At 35.1% G+C, this 11045-nt stretch overlaps 1 protein-coding gene across 1 annotated transcript; it reads right to left on the reverse strand.

Moving 5' to 3' along the window:
• Positions 1-354: 354 nt before the first annotated feature.
• LOC110897602 (probable protein phosphatase 2C 68) lies at positions 355-5438 on the reverse strand. Its single transcript, XM_022144367.2, has 5 exons — positions 5245-5438; positions 3833-4160; positions 2498-2868; positions 1713-1949; positions 355-708 (listed from the first exon to the last, which is right to left on the reverse strand). The coding sequence occupies exons 2-5, from the start codon at positions 4131-4133 to the stop codon at positions 451-453; spliced, it is 1167 nt and encodes a 388-aa protein (XP_022000059.1). The 5' UTR covers positions 4134-4160; positions 5245-5438; the 3' UTR covers positions 355-450.
• Between the last annotated feature and the right edge of the window lie 5607 nt (positions 5439-11045).

The following is an 11045-nucleotide window of genomic DNA, read 5'->3' on the forward strand; positions in this document are numbered from 1 at the left end:
CATTAAACTGGTTATCATGTCTGTCTATTATATTTAAAAGTTGTTTGCGAATAAGAATATGTTACGTTTATTTTAAGACATTTATATGTTTTGAGTTAAATTAAATTAAATTAGACTAAATTAAACTAACTTTAACTTAGGTTAATAAAGACAGATAATTCTAACTCCATCTATAAATAAATTGAACACAAATAAGATAATGAAATCATAGTTTTCTACACTTGAAAAACATCATATTTCTTAAAAGTGTGCTTTAAAACGTATCATGCATTGAGACCTTGCACATGAAAATATGATATTTTCAGTTTTGAAAAGTTAGATAGAAAATGTAAAATTCTACTTAAATTTTATAAATATTGTCAAAAAAAAATCTGATCATTTATTCGAACATTTAACTAAAAATGTAAAGTTATATGTGTTTTCTTAACAAATCATATCATTCAAAACATGTCAACCGATTGATGCACCCTTTCCTATTTCTTGCAAGGTGCTAAAAATAGATTTAGTGGTCGAGTTAGTGAACCCACGCATCGACACATCATCGATGTCAGTATTCATATGTTGGTCGATAAAAACGACAGCCACTGTGATATCATCATGCACAGCACGCCTAGACCCTTTCTCCATCTTTTTCACCTCGTCGTACCTCCTTTTGCCTTTCCGTGCAGCTTCATTTATTGCAGATTTCACAAGCCTTCTCGCAATACCCTAATGAAAACAGGTCGAATGGGCCAAAAGTCGGGCATAGAGCAACTAAATCGATGAATATATAAAGCTAAAAGTACCACTGAAATAATATAAATTTTGTAATCATATTTAGTTTAGTACACAAAAAGTGAACTTACGGGTCAACCCATTAGACTAAATCATGCGAAAAAATTACATGTTGCTGTTTCAACCAATTTGATTCAGGATATAACATATGTTAAAACGAGGCGAGCAATTAATAGCTAAAAGTAAAGCATGTCAAACGAGTTGAATGTCACCCGTATTGTTTTTTTAACCGAAATTTACAGTTTGGCTTTGCTTATACATGTTTCTATCCTCTATCGAACATGGCAACCGAACTGATCACTTTTGTTTAAATGCTAAGAAAGTTTATAAATAAAGCTAAAGCAAAAAAAGTCCAGCCGAGATGTGTAATAATAAGTGATTAACCAAGCTAAACAATGCCAATAACCAAAACCGATCGGTTTTCAAAATCCCACAACAAAAAAAATTAAGTTTTGGTTCCATCAGGGCCCAAAACCAACCCATGCGGACCCTAATGAAATAATGTAATTTTTGTCATCGTATCTAATTTGCTAATTATTTATTAAAAAAAAGTTGAAAATATGTGCTTCGGGCCGATTCAGTCTAGCTTGTCAATGTAACACAATTACTATGCAGTTAATATCGGTGATATATCGATCATATCGGTCCCTTGGTAAAATATCGGTACCGATATTATCGGCGATATTGACCGATATTTGACCGATAACCACTATATCACCGATATCACTGATATATCACTGAATTATTGGTGTTAAATTGCTATATATATAAATTCTGCATTATATTAAAATTACCGATATCCCACCGATATCTCACCGAGATAACCTATATTTCAAATACCGGTCCTTGACCGATATTCGAAATTTTACCGCATTAACTGCATAGCACAATTAAAGCATTAATGATTGAACAATTAAATTGTAAAAGAAAAAACTTACTGATCTAGGATTGTTGTGAACGATATCAACTACTTGCTGATTTGTCATGTGCTCCCATAATCCATCCGATGCAAAAACAATGAACTTGTCATCAGGTTTCAACTCTCTAGTGTACATAGACGGACCGTTTCCTAAAACGGGTCTTCGAATGGGTTCACGAAGGTGGAACCGTGGGTAAGATGCATCAAGAGCAAATTCTGGTTTCTTCAAGTACGCGTCTCCTATGGTCCTTGAAACCTAAAACCACAAGCAGAAAAGATGAAACCATTAAATACACAAGAGTAAAAATGCCATTTTCATCTCTTAGGTTTGGCCAGTATTGCGACTTTCGTCCAAAGGTTTGTTCTTCCGCATTTGGATCCAAAAGGTTTGAAATCTTGTCATTTTTATCCAGCTCGTTAACTCCATCCGTTTTTATCCGTTAAGGTCAGAGGTATTTCCGTCTTTTTTGTTAACTTAAAAAGCAATTCGGTCCTTTTTAGGGGTATTCGGTCTTTTTACATAAAGTAAAAAAGATCGAATTGCCCTTTAAGTTAGCAAAAAAGACGAAAATACCCGACTTAACGGAGAAAAATGGATGGAGTTAACGAGCCGGATGACAACGGCAAGATTTCAAACCTTTTGGATCCAAATGCAGAAAAACAAACCTTTGGACGAAAGTCGCAAAACTGGCCAAACCTCAGGGACGAAAATGACATTTTACTCAATACACAATACAACAGATTCAGAGTGGCAAAATAGGTCAAACGGGTTAGTAACAAGTCAAAATGGGTCAAATACAGAACCTGAATAATGCCTTTGATACGCCACACGCCTTGTTTCATAACAACAATATGTGGATCATCGGGATGATCTTGCTTAAGCTCTTGTCTAATTTCATCCATACACGCATTATGGTCTTCAGTTATTTGTTCGGCTACAATTTTGTTCGATTTAGGCCTATTTAACTTCCCAATAACAGCTCTAGAATCGCCCATATTAGCAACATATAATGTGCCTTCAGATATTAACCCGGCTAGACAACAAGAACCCACAGCCGCCATCAATGGCTTTATCCCACAGCTCCTGCGCACCAACGATATGAATCCATCTTCGGTAGCGGAAACAGCGGTTTTAAGGATTTCTAAGGATATTAATCTTTTTTCTCGAACAATACCTGTTTAATATAAGAAACATAGTGAATCTGGTTAAGTAGATGACATTTTCTACTTGTTAATACTCATGCACCCACAAATAAGATATTAGAATAAATACACAGTTACACACAACTTATTAAAATAAAAAGCATGAATAATAATCTCAATGTACAACTAAAGAATCCCCGAGAAACAAGATTTTTAAACATGCTAAAATGTATTTACCCTGCTTTCATTTTTTAGGTATTATAATATAAAAAAAACAGAAGATATTAGAAAAAGGTTTTAATTATTCTATGTTTTATATAGAGTATGGTGTCATTTTCGTCCCTAGGGTTTGGTCAATTTTGCGACTTTCGTCTAAAGGTTTGTTTTTCCGCATCTGGATCCGAAAGGTTTAAAATCTTGTCATTTTCATCTGGCTCGTTAATTCCATTCACTTTTTTCCCGTTAAGTCAGGGGTATTTATGTCTTTTTTGCTAGCTTAAAGGGCAATTCGGACTTTTTCACTTTATGTAAAAAGACCAAATACCCCTGAAAAAAGACCGAATTGCCGTTTAAGTTGACAAAAAAGACAGAAATACCCCTGACTTAACAGAGAAAAATGGATGGAGTTAACAAGCCGGATGAAAATAGCAAGATTTCAAACCTTTTGGATCCAGATGCGGAAAAAACAAACCTTTGGACAAAAGTCACAAAACTGGCCAAACCTCAGGGACAAAAATGGCATTTTACTCTTTTATATATCATAATATAAAAATAAAGAAATCAGCAAAAGTACATTTATCTATTATGTTTATATATACAAAATAAATGTTGACTAAAGGTATACAAATACTTAACAATCGAAAAATGAAGGTATGAACTATGAAGCATACCATACGAGGCATGACAGTATGAACTATGAATTGTAATCCTAAAAGGCATGGAGTCCTGTAAACTTTAATCAAAAAGCGGGACATAAAAGTAGAAAAGAAGACTCACGAACGAGATGTGAAAACAGATGATCACAAATATAGCGTGAGGCTTCGGGACCACCATGGCCATCATAAACACCAATAAATGTGGCATTATGACCTACTTCCACTTGGCTGTGATCTTCCAGAACTTCATTAGCCTGCACAACTGCAAATGAGAATTCTCCAAACGCGTGTTTTTGCAAATCCTTACACCATATGAGCGGATCGTTGTCGTCATCTAAGCTGTCATCCTTGTTCATACGGGCATAGAGACTTAACGGTAGCCATAATGCTGCTGATGCTAACTTCCCCACCCAAGAAAACATCCTTCATTTCCCACTTAAATCACCAATCTGTAAAATTCAGTAAAAAAAATTAAATCAACAAGAAGATCATACACTTATAAGTTATAATCATACCAAATGACAAATTATCATAAACTTATAGATGTCGATAACTTGATTATGACAAAATCTAGGATTTCTTCTTGATCATGACGTCAAATTGCCAGAAGTTCACCCGAAAGAACTATACTAAAAGTTCACAAACCAGGTTTTTTAGCCCAAACCATTCAGACTGGAACGGGTTCCGGTTTGGGTCAAACTTGGTCAAAACCACCGAGACGGTTCCAAACCGGTTTCAATATCAGTTCCAGTTCCTAAACCCGTTTTTGTGCACCCTCTACATTATAGTCCATAATTGAGCAAAATGAACAAAAAGTTTCACGTAATTGTTCCTTTTTTCTTTTGCAACTCTCCCTTCATAATCACAGAAACCATCTTCTAACATGAATAATATGATGCATATTGTAAAATCGTGATTACTATTTATCCGAAAATTGTGATAATTACAACTCAAACTCTCAAACCAACTGAAAAAAACCAAAAACCCTAAAATACATTTATTCAAAAATGGAGGCAAAAAACTGTCAGAATCACACTTCAAAACAGTAAACCTAACGAATTCATAAACAATCAGTAGATCCAGATTTCAAGTAGCTCATCAATTCCCCAAGCATTAAAACTATAAACAAACTACACATAAAATACACAACAATCAATAATCAATAAACAAACTGCAACATCCGAACCAGTTTATCGTATTCGATTAGTTAACACAGATTATGTGAGTACTTCTACGTGAGATAGATACGGAAAATACAAATTACGCAACAAATAAAAACTGCAAAATCCGATTATGTTTATCGTAATTGATTAGTTAACACGCAGACTGTGTGAGTGCTTTGCGTGAGATAGTGATGAGTTAACACAGAGAGTGCTTTGCGTGAGATAGATACGGAAAATACACTATACACAACAACCAATAATCAACAATAAAAAAACTGCAAAATCCGATCCTATTTGTCGTAATCGACTAGTTAACGAGTGCTTATTATGTGTGACATAGATGATAGATACATACGGAAAACGAACTTACAGAGGATGAGCGTTGAAAGCAGTAAATTCTGCTTCAATCAATTTCTGGAATCCGTAATTTTGAGCGGAAATTGTGTATCCGGAGAGTGCGAAGAGGAAGTGGTGGTGAGTTTTGAGTGGTACGGTGGCGGATGGTGGTGGTACGGCGGCTGAGTGGAGGAGAAGGGGGAGTGTTGATATGAGTGGGGAAGAAATACAGATGGTTTAAATGGGTCTTTTTGTTTGCAACAAGGTCCCTAATGTATGCATCAATTGACAATTTTGGACTATTTTCAGTTTGTCATTCTTTTATTGTGGATATATATGGGGACAATTACATCCATGGGGAAGGTTCAAATGAAAACCACTAGTTATTGTGAAAACTAGAAAATTAACTAAAACCCACTAAAAAGGAGGAAGGGAAGACTTTTAATGAAGGAGGGGTAAAATTGGAACAAAAAATATATAACTTTTCAAACATTTCCCATTTCTCCATACGTTATCATTTTAAAACAAAAATGGCACCATAAGATCACAAATTTTCTTATCTTTCATTCAAGTATATTCGAGCATATTTTTTATGACATAAAAAAAGATTTATGGTGTCGTCTTGTTTTCAATACTATTATTATAGTAGTGCACATGTGCAATATAACATGTACTACAATGTGCATTACATGCTTAAAATTAGTTTTTTGATTCTAGTTTAGCTTTTAGGGTTAGTTTTTTTGGAGGTTTAGTATTAGGATTAGGTTTTTGGGTGTGGGGGGGAGGGGGGTTTAGGTTTTTGGGGGTGGGGGTGGGGGGGTTAGGTTTTTTTCGGGTTTATGTTTAGGGTTTAGTTTTAGGTTTTCGGGAGGGTGGGGGGTTTAGGTTTTTTTTTTGGGGGAGGGGGGGGGTTAGGCTTTTGGTGGGAGGGTGAATTTAGGTTTTGAGAGGGGGGGGGTGGGGGGTTTAGGTTTTTGGGGGGTGTCGGTGGGGGGTGGGTTAAGTGGTTTAGGCTTTCCGTATTAGTGCACATGTGCAGTACAACCAAAAATTTTTTTTTTTTGAAATTTTTTTTCCATATATAAAATGTAGCGATTTTTCTAAAAAAAAATTGTAAAAAAAAAAAAAAATTGTATGTTTTTTAGGTTTTTTAGGCTTTTTTAGTTAGTTTTCGAGTTTTCACAATAAAAGTGGTTTTCATTTGAACCATCCCTTACATCCATATCCTCTTATTTAAACATCTAATTACATGTATACCTAATCCAAAATCTATATTATATATATTCCCCTCATTAAAAAATTGCACAGAGTGACAAAACTGCCCTTTGAAGAATATAATAGATTGATCAAATTCATACGTCTTCTCATTCTCGTCAATTCAACCATCCATCTAAACCTAACCAGCAATTCAAACGATCCAGCAGGTCTCATTTATCTATAATAATAAATTGTTAATTTTTACAAGAATATTAATTTATCAAACGTATTAATTTGATAATTTACTCTACTTAAACATGTGACTAGTTTCTAAAAGAAATCGTAAGGAGAATTTAAAAAAAAAAAAAAAAGAAAAAAAATTGCTCCAAATTGTTAAAACTAGATCATTTTGGTCAGGCGACTAGCCTAGCCGCCCAAGCTAGCATGTTTGGTTTACTTTCATCGTGAATCTTAATACCGGTTTGGGCCGAAAATCTCGTTAAAGATAGTCGAATCAGACTCTAAACATCTCTTATAACTCTATTGATTTTGTATTTTTTTCTTAGCATGTTGCTCTAGAGCTAATAAAATTCACTATTAAAAACTCATTATTTTACTTTATGTCCAATTAACTTGTCAAGTTATTGTGACAAGAAGGATGAGCAAAAAAACAAACAATTTAACGGTCAAAGATAACATATTGAAAATTGAAAAGTTAGTTGTTGTGTGACTTGTTATGTTTTTCACCCAAGACTAGAACAAAAAGGATAATGGGACTCTTATGAAAAAACATCAAGTACACAGGTAATAGGATTTTACGAAAGGGAAAAAAAAAGAACGCCACACAACAAATGGACAGGAGGCCTGAGGCCAATAAACTCTGCATTTGTGCGACTGCGTTCATAGACGGTTGTAGACTGTAATGTTGTAATGGTTGGATGAAAGACGTTGTAACATAATTATTTTCTTTTTCCTTATTCTCCTTTTTAAATATAGTTTAAGTGATGTTTAATTTTGTTTGAGAAGTTATAATGGACTTTGTATATATTTTTTAGAATTTATAAATTTTGTAATTTATTTCAAGAAAATGTGGACTTTGTAAAAAGTCATCTAAAAAGTGTAAAGAGTTATTAATTTATGAGTAAATATATTTTGTTAGTTTTTCGTTATGTAATATTTAAACGTTGTTTATCATGTTTATTTATACAACATGAAAAAATAAATCATTTTACCATAAATAATTCGATTATAAAAATAAATGTCGAAATTGATGATAAAATGGGAAATATAAAAGCAAATGAATGATGGATAGATTGTTAAAAATATATTTGGTATAAGATGAATATTCAGACATGATGTTGGGTAAACCAACGTTCTATTCGTTAGAGTATATGTTGGTTGTATAACGTTGTATGATGTCATTATCACGTAGATAGTGGGTTTTAACTAACTCATCCTTTGACAAGCGTGTTAACTTATGGTTTAACTAAAAAATAAATGAAAGAAAAAAATGTGTGCGTACAAGTGATTGGTGGATGATAGTAGATCTAACCTCCCATTTGTGTTAAATGGCGTTACGGGAGTGACGCTCCCCCTTGACAGCCGCGTTTGGTGTTGGGGGAGGGGCTTGTTGTGGCACATGTATAAATTACACAAAGGAAAACATAACAAGTCCTACTAGGTATAAAACAATATTATTGGATGTTATTTATTTATTTTATCTTTTCATCTTGTATCCTAATTTTATCAATTTGACACATATAAACTACATAAAGGGCTTCACATGCAAAGTAGAGTAAAGTCAAGGGGGTTTTATTGAGGTAGATGGATGTTCCTTTCAAAAACTTTTGGAGCAGCAAATCTCTCAAGTCATCCGTGAGCTGACTTGTATGCTATATACTTTTAGTTGACCAAACCTCATCTGATGGTCTGATCTCTACAAAAAAATTGCATTTATGACCCTTGAAACTATATTTATAGCGCTTTGGTCCATTTTCTTTTTTTATTGTAAACTAGGATTGCAACCCGCCGCAATGCGCCGGAGATTCTTTAGTTATAACTAAGTCAATCTAGGACCCGCACGTTATGTTAAACCTGTCAAACAGAGAAAAAATAGACGATGTAAAAACGTTCACCCACACACGCACGTTGCGTCGTGTTAACTCGCAAAATTTAGAACGAAACGTAAAAACGTTAAACCAAAGACGCATGTTGCGATGTGTTAATTCACAAAATATAGAACCAAGCATAAAGCGAAAAATTTGCGAAAATGAAAACTATAAAGGACCAAAGTTGAAAGTAAAAAAAGTTATGAGGATAGGTTGCAAAAGATAAAAAGTTTTGGGTTAAAAGTAAAAAAAAAAAAGTTTTGAGTTAAAAGTAATTTATGAAATACTTTTGGGTGAAAAGTAAAAAAAAATCTGTTGGAACCTTAAGGTTTATTCATAGAGAAATACGATAGTATAGGGTTGATCTTGTAATGTCTTTAACTGATATGTTTTGGGTCGAATACTGTATTGGGTTAGTGAGATCTCGAGTGGGCCTTAGAATGGTCTCGGTCCATTCTAGGTAGTATATAAGAAATCCTTTGATAGGGTTAAGGGTTGATAGTCTGGTAGAAGGTTAAGGGAGGCCACTCGAGATCAGGTGTACGTGTGTCTTGTATCGGTCATCAACTCCAAGGTGAATGCAAGATAGTTTTGATTTGATTATTGCGTTTATTTACTTTACTGTTTTCTTGAATCCGCTTGTATTTGGATTCCGCACTTACACAAGTTAATATTGATATCATTGAGAGATCCTATCGGGTTTTATAATTGGTATCAGAGCCAAGAAACCAAGTCTTGGTTCGGTTTTGATATCATTGGATTCAAGAAGGCATTAATTGGTACTGATCTTGTTTGCTAAGTGTTTTACAGGATTTTAAGTATTGTTACTGTGTTCGGATTCAACTGTTCTTCACAAATATTGATTAAAGTTGCTGATTTTGGATTGTGATTCGTTGCCAAGGTGTTTGCTGAATTAACGGAAGTTTGTTGAGGATAAAAGATTCAAAGATATCATATCTTTGAATTTTAGGAAGCTGCTGAAAATCAGGAATCATGGTTGCTGTTATCTCATCAATTTGTTTTGCAGGTCTCGATTGAAAGTCTTTGGTCTCGACTCGCAACATCCCTTGTTCTCGAGTATTGAAGCTTTGTTCTCGACATCGGTCTCGACTCGCAACGACTTTGTTCTCGAGTATTGAAGCTTTGTTCTCGACTCGCAACGATTTTGTTCTCGAGTATTGAAACTGTGTTCTCGACATCAGTCTCGACTCGCAATATCCTTTGTTCTCGAGCATAGAATTCTTCTGTCTCGAGTGGTCAATTCATTTTGTCTCGACTCGCAACTGTTGTGGTCTCGAGCTGTCACTTGACTCGCAATTTCAGTCTCGACTTCTGGTCTCGACTCGCAACGTCATTTGCAACGTCATTCAGATTGTTAACTTTGGACGCCTGGACCTTTGAACTTAATTAATTAATTAATCAGTAAATTAATTAAGGACTTAAGTAACCATGACTTCGAACAATCAAACTGTGGACTTGGCAGCTATGTCTAAACATCAAGAACTGGATTCCATCATTGGAACTACCACTCGTGTTCCCCGGTTGTTGGATGGAAATGAATTCCCTGAGTGGAAGTGGTGTTTCGAGAAACATGTTAAGGTCAAAGATGCAAAAATCTGGCGTAGTATTCTAAGAGGCCCAAGAGAAATTATGATGGATAGTCCTACTGATGAGGGTGTGAAAGTGAAAAAGCCTGTTGAGAAGTATACTGAAGAAGATTTTAAGATTGTTGAGGAGGATGAGATGGCATTTTCTTACCTGACCATGGCATTGGGACCAGACATTGCTATTGGTTTTCGCAATTGCAAGTCTGCTAAGGAACTGTGGGAATCATTGATAGACGTCTACGAAGGCAATGAAGATATGAAAGAAAGTCGTAGGAATCTATTGAGTCAAAATTTCAACAACTTTAACCATATATATGGAGAGACTGTTGATAATCAAATTCAGAGATTCGTTAAGCTGGTTACTCAAATGCAGATGGAGGAAATGCACACGTCGAATGCTTCATCAAATAGGCAGCTTCTGAATGCTTTACCAAAAAGCTGGGATCATCACGTCGCAATGATAAAGAAAACCAAGGATCTAGCAAGATGTAGTTTATCTGAAATGATTTCTCACATTAAGGCTTGTGAGCTGGATGATAAACAAAGAGAAACAAATTACAAGAATAGCATGTTGGCTGCAGGATTCACCGCAACACCCCCGACTTCAAGCAATAATATTGCTTTTGTATCTCATGCTGGTTTTCAAATGTTCAGCAACTCTGCTTCTGCTAAAGCGACTCCTACCTCACCAAATCTGTACTACTCTGGAACTCCAGCACCTGCTGCTGCTGCACCACCTTCTGCTAATGCTACTGCTACTGCTGCTGCATCGTCAACTCCCACTGCTACAAACGAGATGATTGATTTCTTCTCGCAACAGTCAAAGGAGAACCTTGAAATAGCTGCTTCTGTCATAAACTGCTTGAATGCTTTTGCTACTGGTAAACTTGGTCCTCCTAAGTTTTCTATGGATGACTTAGACC

Source organism: Helianthus annuus, chromosome 13 (assembly GCF_002127325.2).
Source record: "Helianthus annuus cultivar XRQ/B chromosome 13, HanXRQr2.0-SUNRISE, whole genome shotgun sequence".
Lineage (NCBI taxonomy): Eukaryota > Viridiplantae > Streptophyta > Magnoliopsida > Asterales > Asteraceae > Helianthus > Helianthus annuus.

What these genes read in the sequence shown, in the direction of transcription:
- LOC110897602 (XM_022144367.2), bottom strand. Translation starts at nt 4,133, where the DNA reads ATGTTTTCTTGGGTGGGGAAGTTAGCATCAGCAGCATTATGGCTACCG. An exon ending in GTATCAAAGGCATTATTCAG is followed by an intron (nt 1,950 to 2,497) that starts GTTCTGTATTTG and finishes TTGTGGTTTTAG; the next exon opens with GTTTCAAGGACCATAGGAGA. An exon ending in TTCACAACAATCCTAGATCA is followed by an intron (nt 709 to 1,712) that starts GTAAGTTTTTTC and finishes TGTTTTCATTAG; the next exon opens with GGTATTGCGAGAAGGCTTGT.